This window comes from Malus sylvestris, chromosome 13, assembly GCF_916048215.2.
Source record: "Malus sylvestris chromosome 13, drMalSylv7.2, whole genome shotgun sequence".
Lineage (NCBI taxonomy): Eukaryota > Viridiplantae > Streptophyta > Magnoliopsida > Rosales > Rosaceae > Malus > Malus sylvestris.
Genome location: NC_062272.1, coordinates 374,136 through 389,716, shown reverse-complemented (window position 1 = coordinate 389,716; position 15,581 = coordinate 374,136). Strand labels below are relative to the sequence as shown.

The 15,581-nt window shown below is 37.0% G+C and overlaps 2 protein-coding genes across 3 annotated transcripts; both read left to right on the top strand.

The window, feature by feature from the left end:
- Nucleotides 1–593: 593 nt before the first annotated feature.
- LOC126595756 (uncharacterized) lies at nt 594–9,201 on the top strand. Of its 2 annotated transcripts, XM_050262060.1 has the most exons (23): nt 594–1,174; nt 1,267–1,391; nt 1,521–1,615; nt 1,714–1,932; nt 2,112–2,202; nt 2,660–2,711; nt 3,420–3,485; nt 4,122–4,276; nt 4,939–5,009; nt 5,103–5,297; nt 5,423–5,461; nt 5,716–5,823; nt 5,981–6,070; nt 6,207–6,282; nt 6,730–6,826; nt 6,908–6,977; nt 7,064–7,240; nt 7,317–7,439; nt 7,543–7,626; nt 7,742–7,926; nt 8,096–8,294; nt 8,544–8,615; nt 8,725–9,201. In XM_050262060.1, the coding sequence occupies exons 1-23, from the start codon at nt 594–596 to the stop codon at nt 8,830–8,832; spliced, it is 3,078 nt and encodes a 1,025-aa protein (XP_050118017.1). In that variant the 3' UTR covers nt 8,833–9,201. The 2 variants fall into 2 exon arrangements, with proteins under 2 accessions (XP_050118017.1, XP_050118018.1); XM_050262061.1 differs by lacking the exon at nt 3,420–3,485.
- Nucleotides 9,202–10,019: 818 nt separating this feature from the next.
- LOC126596693 (nucleolin 2-like) lies at nt 10,020–15,332 on the top strand. Its single transcript, XM_050263361.1, is given in 19 exon segments — nt 10,020–10,242; nt 10,335–10,383; nt 10,575–10,753; nt 11,042–11,122; nt 11,208–11,312; nt 11,427–11,537; nt 11,733–11,858; nt 12,102–12,227; nt 12,345–12,452; nt 12,675–12,809; nt 12,891–12,989; nt 13,265–13,309; nt 13,395–13,480; nt 13,553–13,670; nt 13,801–13,895; nt 13,986–14,076; nt 14,161–14,252; nt 14,404–14,731; nt 15,327–15,332. Coding segments are annotated over 19 exon segments (2,013 nt in total). The 5' UTR covers nt 10,020–10,209.
- Nucleotides 15,333–15,581: the final 249 nt, after the last annotated feature.

The following is a 15,581-nucleotide window of genomic DNA, read 5'->3' as shown; positions in this document are numbered from 1 at the left end:
AGTTGGAAGCAAAGTTTGAGTTAGAATGCCACAAAAGTTGAACAAAAGTGCTTGCAACGGTCCAAGTCTTCTGAAATTCATGCTATTTATTTCTACACCGGCGGTGCCTGGAATTAAAATTGAAAAGTTTGCTTCATGTTATTCATATTTAGAGCCTTAGAGAATATTAGATAGCTATAAAACTTGTCTGTAATACGGCGGCATTGTCATACAAATCATCTATATAGTAAATGGAAAAAGCAAATAATGCATTAAAATATTGATTGGGAAGAATGTGTACTAGGCGACCCGTGTGGTTGGATATGATTGGGAAGAATGTGTATTTGGCGACCCGTGTGGTTGGATAAATTTGCAGATTATTGTCTCCATGTCAATATTATGTTCTCAGGCATGATATAATCTTGCTTTTCCAGGAAAACGATTTTGGAGAGAATACTTTATAGCATGCCACAGTGTGTGAATATCCTAGAAAATTCATGCAATATTTGGTTCTTATGCTGCACATTTGAATTTTGATTCACTCACAAATTTAAATTACTACTGTAAACTGATTGAAGCATACTTTGCAGAGTAAAATTTGGAAAAAAGAAGTGATGATGCATGCAAGGAGACTAAAGTTTAGAAATCAGAGATGGGTGCTTCAAATGTCCAAATATTCAACAACGCCTACCTACACTGTTCATGGTTCTTCTCAATCTTTGGGTCATAAAACAATTTCGGGAAACCACTGTTTTCATGGTAGTTTTATTAGAAGCCGTCTCGTAGATTCATTCTTGTTGCGTAATGTTGCTCCTGGTTATAGCTGTACTGGTTTGCATGTAAGGTCTAATCCATGTTTGAAGGGTAGCCAGTTACGTGCCTACAGTTCTGAAGGTGACGGAAGGAATGCAAGTGAGGATAATCAAACACCAGTGAAAGGTGATGCGGACCTTGATAAAGGGAAGTCTTCTCAAGAAAAAGCAAAGGAAGATGGGAGGAGTTTCGATGCACATGCTCTGCTTGGGGAACAAGATCAAAAGGAATGGCTTACTAGTCAAAAGATTACCATTGAGAGTAAAAAGAAAGAGTCGCCTTTCTCAACTAAACGAGAGAAGTTCAAAAATGAGTTTTTGAGGAGGATTGTTCCGTGGGAGAAAATAACTGTGTCATGGGATACGTTTCCTTACTACATTCAGTAATTGCTTCTCTTTTATGTTTTTGATTGCTTCTTTCTTATCACGTATCACTTATCAGAAGATTTATAGATTTATTTTTCATTTTTTATAGTGAACCTACCAAAAACCTTTTGGTGGAATGTGCTGCTTCCCATTTGAAACATAAAAAGTTTACTTCCACGTATGGTTCTCGTTTGACATCTTCAAATGGAAGAATTCTGCTTCAGAGTGCTCCAGGTTGGTCACAGGTTCCACAAATCTAATCATTACCTTGTGTATTTCAAAGTTCCTCAAGTGGCTAATGTTCATAGTTAACTTTGTTTTGTAGAACTGAATGAAATTACCATTTATCTTGTTTATCTGCAGGCACTGAACTTTATCGTGAAAGATTAGTTAGAGCACTTGCACAAGATCTCAAAGTTCCCCTCTTGGTGCTAGACAGCACTGTACTTGCTCCTTATGTAAGATTGAAATAAAATTAATATTACCCTGCCCCCTCTTCTCCTCGTACTCACACAGTTTGGTTTTAATAATTAATATCTGTTCAAATTTGGAGTAGGATTTTGGTGACGATTGCGAATCTGAATCGGATGATGATGATATGGAGGAGAGTACTTCTGATTCAGAGATTGAGGATGAGAATGTTGCGAGTAACGAAGAAGATTGGACTAGTAGTAACGAGGCAAAATCAGATTCTAGTGATAAAGATGAAAGTGATGCACACACAAGGGCTGAAGCAGCCCTCAAGAAGCTTGTTCCTGTTGAAGAATTTGCAAAGGTATGATTTATTTACATATTTTTTTTATTGGAGCATAAAGGTTTTTTGTATTCTTAGTCCTTCTACCCTAAGCATATTTCAGTGATTCAGAAAATTAAATGGTGATCTTATTGATATTGGGATTCTTTATATACTTTTTTGTAAATCATGATCTATAATCTATGGTTCATATGTGGCAGATGGTATCTGGGGAAACTGAGAGTTCGTCTGAATCCTCAAAATCAGAAACTGCCGAGTCTTCTGAGCAATGCAAACGACTGCTAAAGAAAGGTTCCATACATAGATTCTTACCGTATGTTATATTCAAGTCTTATATGTTTTGTGAGTTGATAAGAAGCTATATTTCTTAGGGTCGTTTAGGAGTGTTTATGTAGAAGTGATTTTAGTTATTAGTTATTTTGGTATTTTAAAAGTTTCATTGAAGGCTGCAAGTGATTTTTGCGTTTTTCAAGATGATCACTTTTAAGGAGAAGCACCTCCCATGTGTTTCTCCATAAAACCACAAAAATGATTTTATTCTCACTAAAGCACTTTAAGCATTTGTCCAACAATCTAGAAGTAATTTTGTACCTCCCATAATCATTCCCAAGTGGGCCATTTTCTTATTACTAGGGCAACTGTTATTTTTGGTCGAACTACTTTTGCAAATGTCATTTTCATCTCTATATGAGAACATTTTGTTGTTCGTCCTAAAAAAATCAGTATTCTTGCTTCTTCATTTTTGCAGGAGATCGAGTGAAGTACATCGGGCCTTCTATACGTGTTGAAGCTGATAACAGGTTCTGAATTATTTCTTTCATTTGTTTGCTCCATTTAATGTTGAGTAGATCTAACAGTATCTTGGACATTTTCTGCCCTGAGGAATTCATTTTTTTCGTGGCGTTGAATAAAAAGATGATTTTCAAATTTTGAGAACTCATGAAATTAAAATGTATTTTGAAGTTCATGAATGCTACTTTCTTTCCAGTGTTTTGGATAATGAAACTTGTGTAATTCAAAAAGAAAATATAGGTCCCTTCCAGGGATTCTGGCAAGGCATAAATCCCTTTTGCACCTAGGTGAGGGGCTTTTGGCAAGATTTATTGTGTATAATTGATATTGCCTTGTTAGCTTAAAAGAATGAAGTTGGCACCAATCGTGAGCTCCATAGGATTTTGTTTGTATAAGTCTTTGATGCAATTTTGTCAATTCTCTACAAATATTTTACGTTTTCAATTCTGTTTCTTGGGGGGAATTTAATGAGCTAGCATGTTTTTGAGTTAAGTTCCATCAGTTTGTCTCGTACCGGCCTAGGATTTTTGGCCAGAATTGGTGGATGAGACAGTGTTGAACCCCAGATTTTTTAGATCTTGCTTGAAAACTTACAAGCGTGCTGCCTAGAATATCATCTCTGTGGTCTATCTTTCAAAACCCTTTAGGATGATATCATCCCCAAATGAACTCTGACTCCCCCCTCACCTGACATTGACATATATAATGCAATACAGGGTCCTGTTGGGGAAGATATCTACATCTGATGGTCCAAGGAATGCTTATACCATCTTCCGTAGCAGGTGGGTTGGTAAGTTGTCATGTGTAGGGGGAGAAATACAGTAGAACATTCTTAGATTCTCCATTTGGTTTTCTCTAGAAAGCTTTTGCTTTTTCTCGTACCTTTTTTCTCTTTGGACTAAGTTTGACCCTTGTACTTCCATATTCTAGAGTCTCTATCCATGTTCCAGTGTCTCCGTTAAGTATGGGGGCTTATTCAGGTTTAGTAAATAGATGTTAGTGGTTTTCAACCATGATTTAGCGCAAATGTTTCGACTCCTTTTAGAGGTTATGTGGGTGTATTGCTAGAAGTTTGTTGTCCACTTGTCATATACTTTGCTATAACATATTTTGGACTATTCCAGTTTATGCCCTGCATAACCCCTAAATGGTAAAATTTCTTTGTCATTTTGTGTTTGTGCTGCTTTCATGTGGTACATACACATAACTATCTATGATTTTGTAGGTCCTGATTATGGAAGCTATGCAACTGTTTTGCATGTAGTCTCTTTCTTCCTGTATCAGTTTTCTGTTTTGCTATTAGAAAATTCAAAATACTCATAGTAGTTTCAGTAGTATGGTTATTTAATTCATGACTGCTGTTGATGTACACTCGTTATTCTGAAATCTTGTTACTAATGAATTTGACATCTGTACAGGCCTTTACCAAAGGGTCAACGAGGGGAGGTATATGAGGTGAGTGGAGATCGAGTTGCTGTTCTTTTGGATATTAAACAGAAGACAGGAACTGAAGTGGATGAAGAGGAGAAAGTAGCAGGGCAGCCTGCGGATCCACCAGTTTATTGGATACTTGGTAATGCGGATTTTTTAATTTTTTGTTCATTTTTGTTCCTGGACTCGGGAGATTACTTTATGCTCTGATTTCCTTTGTTTAAGACTTCATCAATTTTGACAGACAAGTTACTGTTGCATTGTTCATGTGAATGTTACGACCAATATACAGACAAGTTGCTTTATGATTTGCAAACTGATAATCTCCACCAGTTCTATTTAATTATGCATATGGCCTATCAGATCAACTTATGACATCATTAAATGTAACTTAAGCAATCTAATACAAGTGTAGGGCTTCATTGTTCCATGGTTATAATTCTAGGCTTGCATAATGTTATTACTCATACCGAGGCTGTTCATATTATCATTTTCTGTTTTTGCTTTTGTACTCCCTAGTGTTTTTGTATTCTTGACTCATGTTGTTTTATTGTGAATTTCATCGGTGATAATAAATTCCAGTAGATACTTTGGATAAGGAAAATGAAATTGAAACAAAGGCTGCATTAGATTGAATAGCAGGTGGCTTACTACCATTAGCTGAATTTTATGGATGAAAAAGATCGTATTTTCGGTTCTCTACACAGTTGGTTATGGTTTTAATTTGATATAGCTTAAGGTGTTGATGGAAATTCTGGTAGCGACTCTTTTAGTTATAGAATGACAGATTTCCATTTGGTACAGCTAAGGAAATTGAGCATATTCCTGACCCACGGACTGAGGATTGTTATATTGCAATGGAGGCCCTATGTGAGGTGTGGTACACAATACCAAAGGATAAGAACTTTGTCTTCTGAGGCGTGTGGTTGTCCATCTGTAAACTGTATCTGGATTTTCATTGCTTGCAGGTATTGCATGCCAAGCAACCTCTTATTGTCTATTTTCCAGACTCTTCTCAATGGATGTCTAGGGCAGTTCCCAAGTCAGATCGCAAGGAGTTTGTCGCTAAGGTGAAAGAAGTTTTTGACGAGTTGTCAGGTCCTGTTGTTTTGATTTGCGGGCAGAACAAAGTTGAATCCGGGTCAAAGGGGAAAGAGAAATTTGTAAGTGTTAAGGATTCATTTTTGTTGGATCTCTATATGTTTTGTTTGCTTACTTGTTTCTGATTAATGGCTAACTATTTGTAGTTTATTACTAACACTTTTCCCCTACAAATACTCTGCTACAGACAATGATACTTCCAAATTTTGGGCGTCTTGCAAAGCTGGTAATCCTCTTTATTCTTGAGGAGCACAATGTACTTGGCACAAACAGTAATGCATAAATCTGTGTTTGAGAAATTTGTGTTATTTTTCTTCTCCTTGGATTATCAGAAACTTTTTTCTGCTTTTGGAGTTTCTATGTAGTTTTCACCGTTGAAGATTTACATGTTTCTTCCTTAGATGCTAGGTAATGTTTTCCCTAAAATTATGTTGTGTCCTTTTTACTTAAATTAACAAATTGCTTGTTTTCTGTTTCAAGCCTCTCTCTCTTAAGCGTCTTACAGAGGGACTTAAAGGAACAAAGAAATCAGATGATAATGAAATATATAAGCTATTCACAAATGTTTTCTGCGTTTATCCGCCAAAGGTAAATGTTGGTCTTCCTCCTGCATAAATGTGTGTTACCACCGTCTACATACTTTACACGCATAAGCATCCACACAGATATACAAATGTGATTACTTTTTTTTTTTTTTTCGTGGTTTCACACTCGTTCTGTTTCCTCATCCTTTTTACTTTTGCAGGAGGAAGAGGATCTTCGAACATTCAATAAACAGATTGAAGAAGACAGAAGAATCGTGATAGCAAGGAGCAATTTAAATGAATTACATGAGGTATCCTCTAGTTGTGAAATTCACATGAGTGGTTGGTGAAGTACTGTGCAGTGTATTTGTGCTACTACTAGTCTATTTCGGGGGCTTTTTGTTCTTCAAACCTCCTTACTTATTGAATTATTTTGAGCTATTGTAGGTTCTTGAGGAAAATGAGCTCTCATGCAATGACTTATTGCTAGTAGATACTGATGGTGTAATCTTGACAAAGCGAAGTAAGAAATCCTAACTTGAGCATTTTTACTTGTTAAGAAACAGAAAAAAAATACTAAGTTTCTGTTGTAATATGGAGTTTTGAAGTTTATAAGTTGGATATGTAGGTGGTGAATTACCATATATGAATTTGGGTTGAACAATGAAATGTCATATTATGAATTTGGATGTAGGTGGTGAATTACCATATATGCCGGTCTAGTATGTGGATTGCTTGTCAATGGCTCATATAAATTCTTTAACTTTGCCCTTTGCAATATGTTTTTTTTTCCTGTTTCCAAAAAAGAGGATATTGTTGTCTTTAATCATGCTAGGGATCTGCACTAGTCAATATAGAATCTAGAGTAGGGCTTTCCTGGAGCGTCACAGCTATTATGTTTTTTTTTTCAATTCCAGAAATTTTCAAATGATTCAGTTTTATTCAATAGTTTTACCTGTTTATTTCCCAGAGGCTGAGAAAGTAGTTGGCTGGGCAAAGAACCATTACTTGTCATCATGCCTTCTTCCTTCTGTTAAAGGTGAAAGATTGCATCTGCCTCGTGAAAGGTACATGATACATCTGTCGTATATAGTATTTAAAAGTTTTATGTTACCCTGCCGTTTAACACTTCTGTTACTTTTGTGAAGCCTTGAAATAGCAATTTCACGTTTGAAGGAGCAAGAAAGTTTGTCTCGGAAGCCCTCTCAAAATTTGAAGGCATGTATTTAATTGGCTCATACTATAGTTAAGTATTTGAGTTTTTCGTATCTTGTTTCACCTTTAACATATATAAACTGTTGCAGAACCTAGCAAAGGATGAATATGAGAGCAACTTTGTTTCAGCAGTAGTACCTCCTGGTGAAATTGGTGTTAGGTTTGATGATGTTGGTGCTCTGGAGGACGTGAAGAGGGCGCTGAATGAACTTGTCATTCTTCCAATGAGGAGACCGGAGCTTTTCTCTCATGGAAACTTGTTGCGGGTATTTATTTTAATCTTGTTCATTATTTGCATTAATGCTTGAATGAATGCCTAACCATGTGATGCTGCATTGTTAGCCTTGCAAAGGAATATTACTTTTTGGGCCTCCTGGAACTGGGAAGACCCTTCTTGCCAAGGCACTCGCAACAGAAGCTGGGACGAACTTTATCAGCATAACTGGTTCTACTCTAACATCAAAGGTATGCTTTCGAGTATCTAAGATCTGGCAGTGGTTAGTTTAATTTCACAAAAACAAGCTATGTTTCTGTTAAATGCTTATCTTTGTAACTTTTTTTGATACAGTGGTTTGGAGATGCTGAAAAGCTGACCAAGGCTCTCTTCTCCTTTGCCAGCAAGCTTGCTCCTGTCATAATATTTGTTGATGAGGTGAGGTTTTCAATTTTGAGGAATTAAAAGAAAAATGATGTACACCAATCTAGTTCCTTTTGTTTTCTTTTTGAACCCAGAATTTGACCATCCTGTTAAATATTCTCTGTTGTAGGTTGATAGTTTGCTTGGTGCTCGTGGTGGGTCTTTTGAGCATGAGGCAACTAGAAGAATGAGAAATGAGTTCATGGCAGCTTGGGACGGATTGAGGTCCAAAGACAGTCAAAGAATCCTTATTCTTGGCGCCACAAATCGACCATTTGACCTTGATGATGCTGTCATTCGTCGGTTACCAAGAAGGTGTGGTTGATTTATTCCAGATTGGTTACAATGGTTTTGTCAATTGTTTATCTCTGTCTTGCCAGACTGGTTATGGTACTCTTTGATAGTAGATTCTCCTCATACGACAAAAAATTAATTAAAATAAAGTTCAAACAATGTTGACCGAGTTATGTTGGTTGCTTCGTAGGATATACGTTGATTTACCTGATGTTGAAAATCGTAAGAAGATATTGAGTATATTTCTTGCTCAAGAGAATCTAGCACCTGGTTTCCAATTTGACAAACTTTCAGAAGCAACCGAGGGATACTCTGGCAGTGATTTGAAGAACCTCTGCATTGCTGCTGCGTATAGACCTGTCCAGGAGCTTTTAGAAGAAGAAAAGAAGGTTATATGCATTTTTGTTGTTTGTAATGTCGGCGTCAGTTTCTCGTTGGTTCCATTTACGAGCCTGTCAAAGTGTTTGAGTTTCCTTTTTAATTTTGGGTGTGCCTTGGGAGGAATAAATTTTTTCTGCTATTTTCTCAGTTTTCTATTGTCCTGTTGAATATCTTCTTCACCTTTTTTTTCATCATGTGTAAAGTTTTGTACTGATTTCAGTGTGCCAATTGGTGGTGTTTGGTTACTCATTGCGCAGGACATAAAAAGTGATGCATCTACGGTGTTAAGGCCACTGACTCTAGATGATCTTATTCAATCAAAAGCCAAGGTAAAGAATTTAAGATAGATGAATTTATTATCTTTACTTTTCGAGGACACATCTACAGGTAATGTTTATGCTGAAATGTCAGTTACTTATTTCTATCTTGATTATGTAGGTTGGGCCGTCAGTTTCCTACGATGCTTCAAGCATGAACGAACTTAGGAAATGGAACGAACAATATGGAGAAGGCGGAAGCAGAAGAAAATCACCATTTGGTTTTTGAAACTGATCTTACTGTGTTCTTTAACGTGGTCTTCGCAGCGAAAGGAAACGCCCTGCTTTAAAGGCTTCCATTCGTTGAGGGAGAAGAAGATGAAAAGCCGAAACGCAGACGCTTTTCGTTACTCATTATGCATGCTTGGAGAAGAAAGAAAGAAGATAAGAGAGGCCCAAATTTGGAGGCTTTGGGAAACAGTAGGAGGCAAAACCCTCCTTTTTCCCATCCCTTTTTGAGCGGATGAGAGAAGAGAAAAGCCGCCAACAAAATAATTTACCATCTTTGTATCTTTATATACAAAATTTTCCCAATTTTTCATGCCTTGTAAAATAACAGCATTGTTTTAGTAATTTTAGATTTTTCAGATTAAATTAATTTTCTCTTTTTTTTTCCACAAAATTTTCATGGCTCGGATGTTTCCAGAAAATCTTGATCAGCCTTCCGGGGAGATCTCATATCATTTCAAATTTCTTTTTGGACGATAGTCTATGTTGAATTAATGTAAATTACAGAAAGATGAATTCAAACTTGAATGTGAAGAGAGAAATACACTGCTCTAACCATGCTTGCTAATCCTTTGTTTGACTTTCAAAGAAAACTTTGATTAGTCTTTAGGGTGAGATCCCGATAATTTCAAACTTTTTTATGAGCCTAGACATAAAGTTTTGAAGCCAAATGGACAGGTGTAAGCTAGTCCGAGTAGGATTTCTTATAAGAGTGTTTTAACCGTTAGATTTGATTTTAACAACTGTTATAAATCTTCTATTGTCAAATCCCAACCATTTATTTCTATTATTATTCAATACTGCATATTATTGAATTTTTTATGTTTTTGTTCAAAAAAATAAATTCTTCTTCACACATTTTATTTTTCTTCAAACGGTAGATTTTATTAAATTAAATGTTAGATTATTCACTGACAGAGTTCGAACCCATACCCATCATAAACATGAAATGACTCAACTCATTCTTAATACTGTGTTAAAGAGTCACTTGCAAATTCTTCTTCACACTAATGAACTCCTTGATATTTCCGTATGTGGGTGTAATAGAGGCAAAAGCCCAAACGAACTTCTCGACAATTTTAGGCCCAAGGAGTGAAAAACGCCTTTGTTTATCGTACGGTTCAGGTTCAAAGAAATCAAAACGCACAGCATAATGCAGACGCTTACATGCGTGCCTGTCAAAAACCCTAACCCCCTCACGCAGATTCCCAAATTGTATAAATAGAGAGCAGCATCGATAATTATTCTACGCTCACTCCCACCGCTCCCAAAATCCCTACAACCCTAAACCCTAGGGTTTTTCAGAGCAGCCAGCCTCCGCCCCTCTGTTCTTTGTTTTTCCCATATTTCATATCGAAACCCTAGCTTAATCTTCCAAATGGGCAAATCAAGCAAGAAATCCGCCACCAAAGTATGCTTCTTTTGAACTGCTTTCGCTTCGTCAAGTCTTCGATTTTGTTTCGATGATTTCGTTTACTAATTGGGTTTTGATTTTCCTTACAGGTTGAGGCTCCCGCTGTAGTTGTTCCAGCTCCTAAGTCTGGAAAGAAAGGTTTCGATTCTTTTCGAAGTTTTGGCAAATTTTTGTTTTGATTTTATTTTATTTATTCGTTGTGCTATGGTGTTTTTATCCGTTGATAGTGTAGTTTGAAGTTTAAATTTTGCATATTTGGTTTGTTTTGAGATATTTTTGTTTCGGATGTTGGTTATTGAATTTGTTTTGGTTGTGGTTGTGTTGAGAAGGTAAGAGAGATGCCGAGAACGAAATAGAGAAGGTTGTGAGCGCAAAGAAGCAGAAGATTGACGAGGGTGTAACGCAGGCCATTCAGAAGAAGAAAGTTGAAACAAAGACCCAGAAGAAGAAAGTGGAAACTAGTAGTTCCGAGGAGGAGTCTGATGTGTCTTCTGACTCTGACGTGAAGGTTTATTACGCTACACACTTGTTTTTTTGTTTATATGTTTGTTTATATGGGTTGTTCTTTGTGTATTTATTCTTAACATGTGCACTTAAAATAATATTATGCACCTTTAATGTCCCAGAATTTTGAATTTTGAGAAAGTAGATTTCATCATTTTGGTTTTGGAGTTCACATTCTATTTGGTTCGACGATGACCCTAAAACTTCATGTTGATGAGTAATTGGTTTGGATGTTTACTTGCGCTTTTCTTACTACATGGGAAAAAACATTTATTGTGTTATTTTTGCTCAGAAACCTGCTCCCAAGGCTGCTAAAAATGGTAAAAGTAAGCCATCTAGCAGTTCTGAATCAGATGATTCTGACTCTGATGAAGTGAGTATTCATTTTATTTTAATGTCAGTGTGGCTGATAGAGTTGTCCAATTTATTATGAGACTTAATTGTGTTGTATGATATAGGAACCTGCTGCCAAGCCTTCCGCTCCCTTAAAAAAGTCAGTTCCTGCTAAAAAAGCTGCGTCATCTAGCAGTGATGATTCTTCGGATGAGGAATCTGATGAGGAAGTGAGTATTTTTTTTTTACAAATAAAACTACTGATTTGTTTATTTATTGTGTTTTATTCCTGATTTTGAAAATAGAGTGTCTGTTTTTAAGCGTGTGTTACTGCTTGATTTTAGGCTCCTAAATCTAAGGTAGCTGCTAAGAATGGCCCAACTGCTGCTATAAAGAAGAAAGATGTTTCAACTGAAAGCTCAGATGAGAGTAGCGATGATTCGGAAGATGATGATGTGAGTTTTTGGTTTTCCAAACTTGGTGCTGTAATTTATTTTTTGCCTTAGTGGTTATTGTATGGGTCATGCACGTGAAGATTGAGTCAGTGATAACTGTATATTTGGGGTACTGTACTTTGTGTATTTTATTCTTTGTTAGATCGGGAAAGGTACCTTTTGGTTGATAGTGATCCTCAACTTTTGTGTTTGTAGAAAACCCCTGCAAAGGTTACTGCCCAAAAGCCAGCTGCAGCAGCTAAGAAAGGCCCATCAGTGCCTGTTAAGAAGGCAGACACTAGCAGCTCTGAGTCTGAAGAGAGCTCTGAATCCGAAGATGAGGTGTGTGCTCAAGCTTGAATATTTATATCATCTGAAGGAATCACACTATAGCGCGGGATCTGGTTTTCCAAACTTGGTGCTGTAATTTTTTTTTCCATAGGGGTTATTGTATGGGACATGCTCGTGAAGATTGAGTCAGTGATAACTGTATATTGGGATACTGTACTGTGTGTATTTTGTCCTTTGTTAGATTGGGAAAGGTACCTTTTGGTTGATAGTGATCCTCAACTTTTGTGTTTATAGAAAACCCCTGCAAAGGTTACTGCGCAAAAGCCGGCTGCAGCTGCTAAGAAAGGCCCATCAGTTCCTGTTAAGAAAGCAGATACTAGCAGCTCCGAGTCTGAAGAGAGCTCTGAATCTGAAGATGAGGTTTGTGCTCAAGCTTAAATATTTGTATCATCTGAAGGAATTACTCTATAGGTTGAGCCATTTTAATTTGGGGTTTTAGTAAATAGTTTGAATGTTAATCTTTCTGAACATGTTTAGGAAGTTGTGAAAAAAGTATCTGCTGTTATCCCTAAAGGACAGGATGTTTCAAGCTCCTCTGATGATAGTTCAGAGGAGGATTCTGATGATAGTTCAGAGGAAGTGAAGGTTTGTTTCTTTTTAAATTCCTATTGGAATGTGTTGCAGCTACTAAACTAGTTATCCCTGCAATGTTTGATTCTCTAGCTTTTATTTAGTGTCACATGTGAAGGCAGAAGCCTTTTTAATGTTTCTCATTTTGGCGGACAGGATAAATATTGGTTTCTTGTATTTTTTTTTAAGTGTTTAAAGCGGTTTGATGATGGTATTAAGTAATTTATTTTGTTGCAGGGTACCACAAAAACTGTTGCCCCTGCTGCTAAGAGTGTAAAGCCATCCAAAAAGGATGAGGATTCAAGTGACTCTGATGAGGATATGGACTCTGATAGTTCAGAGGAGGAACCTCCAAAGACAGAGAAAGTAAAGGTGATAGTTTTTGGGTTTACATTCAGCATTAGATTGTAATGTTTTTGGGACTTGTAGTCATGCCTCTTTGGATTCTTGCAGCCTTCTCAAGTTTCAAAGCAAGATAGCAGTGAGTCAGAGGAGGAATCCAGTTCCGACGAAGAAGAGGAAGATGAACCTGCAAAGACTCCCAAGAAAAAGGTAATTTTACTGAGCTAGCGTGATATTAGTTTGTTTTAGGTGATGCTTGTCTGATCTCTTATTCATTAGGACTTGTGGCTTAATAGGATGCTCTTAGGGGTACATGAATTTTCCAACTCTAGTATCTGCATTATCTGTAGTTATATTATTATCTGTTCCTATCTGCACATTTTTGTAGGGCAGAATGCTTTTACATTACGACTGAACAAAGTAATATTAGATTTATGTACCCGACCCATGTGACTAATGTTATACTATATTATTTTTGTGAACAGGACACTGATGTGAAAATGGTAGATGCCGAGTCTGAGAAGAAAGCTGTAATTGACCCTTCCTCCCTTTTGTCAATTGTACTTTCAGCTTGCCTATCATAAATGTTCTGATTTTATAATAATGTTTTTGCAGCCCAAAACCCCAGCTACTCCTGACGTATCGACTTCTAAGACGCTGTTCGCTGGAAACCTGAACTTCCGTATTGAGGAACACGATTTGTACGTGTATACGTTGACTTAAGCTTGTGTTATGTTTTAGGTTCTTTCAACTAATAGTACTATTTTATGCAGGAGGAATTTCTTCAAAGATGCTGGCGAAGTTGTTGATATCCGTTTTGCCTCAGATCCAGAAGGGAAGTTCAAGGGCTTTGGACATGTTGAGTTTGCCACAGCTGAAGCAGCAAAGAAGGTACGACTTCTGTTTCGTTTTTTTTCTTTGACATTTACGCTTTCTTTGTGGAATCTGTAGTATTGCTGTTAATCTTTTTTTTTTGTTTTTTCGTTTCTGTTGCTAAACTATTAAGCTTTTGTTATTGCAGGCTCTTGAACTTAATGGTTTAGATTTGCTTGGTCGTGATATCAGACTTGATCTGGCTCGGGAAAGGGGTGAAAGGGGTGCTTATACTCCCACTGGGTACATTGCACCTTCTAACTGCTTCATTTGTTGTTTTGTTTCGGTGTTATCATCAATTTATTTTCTTACTTTTATTGATAATAACTTCAGAAGGGAGAGCAACTCATATCAGAAGGGACCACGCGGTGCGTCCAAAACAATATTTGTTCGAGGTTTTGACAGATCCCTTGGGGAGGATGAGGTATATACCGCTCGAGGAATTTGAGCTCTGTTGTCTAATTAATGTTGAGATTCTTTTTCAAGTGTAACTAGTTTTATTTTACAGATCAGGAGCTCCTTACAAGAAGCCTTTAGTTCTTGTGGTGAGATAACAAGGGTGTCCATCCCCAAAGATTATGAGACTGGCGCCTCTAAAGGGTTTGTACAATGTCTTGTGCTGATTTTTATATATATATATTTCCAGCTTGCTACATGTGCAATTGTATCTCTCTGTTTTTCTTTTTCGATTGGTGGTGGTGGTTCTACACATTATGTGCCTTGTTTGATAAATTGTGTTGATAAAATGCAGGATGGCTTACATGGACTTCTCGGATGCCGCCAGCTTCAACAAAGCTCTAGAATTCAATGGACATGAATTTGGAGACAGTTACTTGCAGGTGGAAGAGGCAAAACCAAAAGGTGATTTTGGTACTCCGAGGAGTAATGACAGGGGTTATTCCAATAATCGTGGCGGAGGACGTTTTAGCAACAGCAGCAGGGGGGGTAGGGATGGTGGTGGACGTGGTTTCAGGGATGGTGGACGTGGCAGAGGACGTGGAAACAAACCAAACCTAGCTGCTCCTGGAACAGGTAGGCATTTATATTATTCTGTTTTTGAATCCAAGTGTTTAGGTTAGGTTGTGATGCTCTCGGTAATTCTTAACAAATTCCCATCTTGTACTGAATGGTGCAGGGAAGAAAACCACCTTCGACGACGAGTAGACTAGACTAGACTAGACTTGTGAGTGGTCGGTCGGCGGCCGAGGGAAATTGTGGAAGACTTATGTTTAGCTGTTTTTAATTTTATCATATTTTATTATTTTAATTTTGAGAGGCATGTCTGGTTTTGACCTTTACTTGGACATGAACTTGAACGCAAGAGTGAGCGAACCTACTATGGAATTTTTGGATTTATGTCCTTAATTAATTTTGAGCGTTAAAAGAGTGTTTTATTACTTAAATTATTTTGGATCTCCGGCAACTGAGTTTCCCTGTTGTGGCTACTCTTTTTGCCCCCGCATATGGAACCAAATATAATTTTCTCCGTAAGCAAGACGCTTAGTAACAACTAACAACTAGTGTTTTAATTGGAACTTCCTGGACCTATCAGGGTCTGTGACAACGTTTGGGAAGGGTCTCTTGGGATCCCTACAGTCTGTAAGGGAGACCAAAATATTAATGATTAACGTGCTAATTTCTTATTGATGACACATTAATTGGTTTGCAAATCAGGTTTAAAATTTTGGTTTCACTAGCGTTACCTGGAGAAAATATTGCAAGACCTTTGCATCTAATCCTATAATTTATTGGGTCTCGAAACTATTTTTTATCGATTATTAATATTAAAAAATCTAAAAATAATATAAACTTATAGCGGGACCCAAAGAGATTTGCAGACAATCTTCAGAAAGTCCTAAAATTAATTTTAGGAAACATGTGATGCGACAAGAATGATTCGAATTTTAGTGTATAATGATTCTTGTAAAA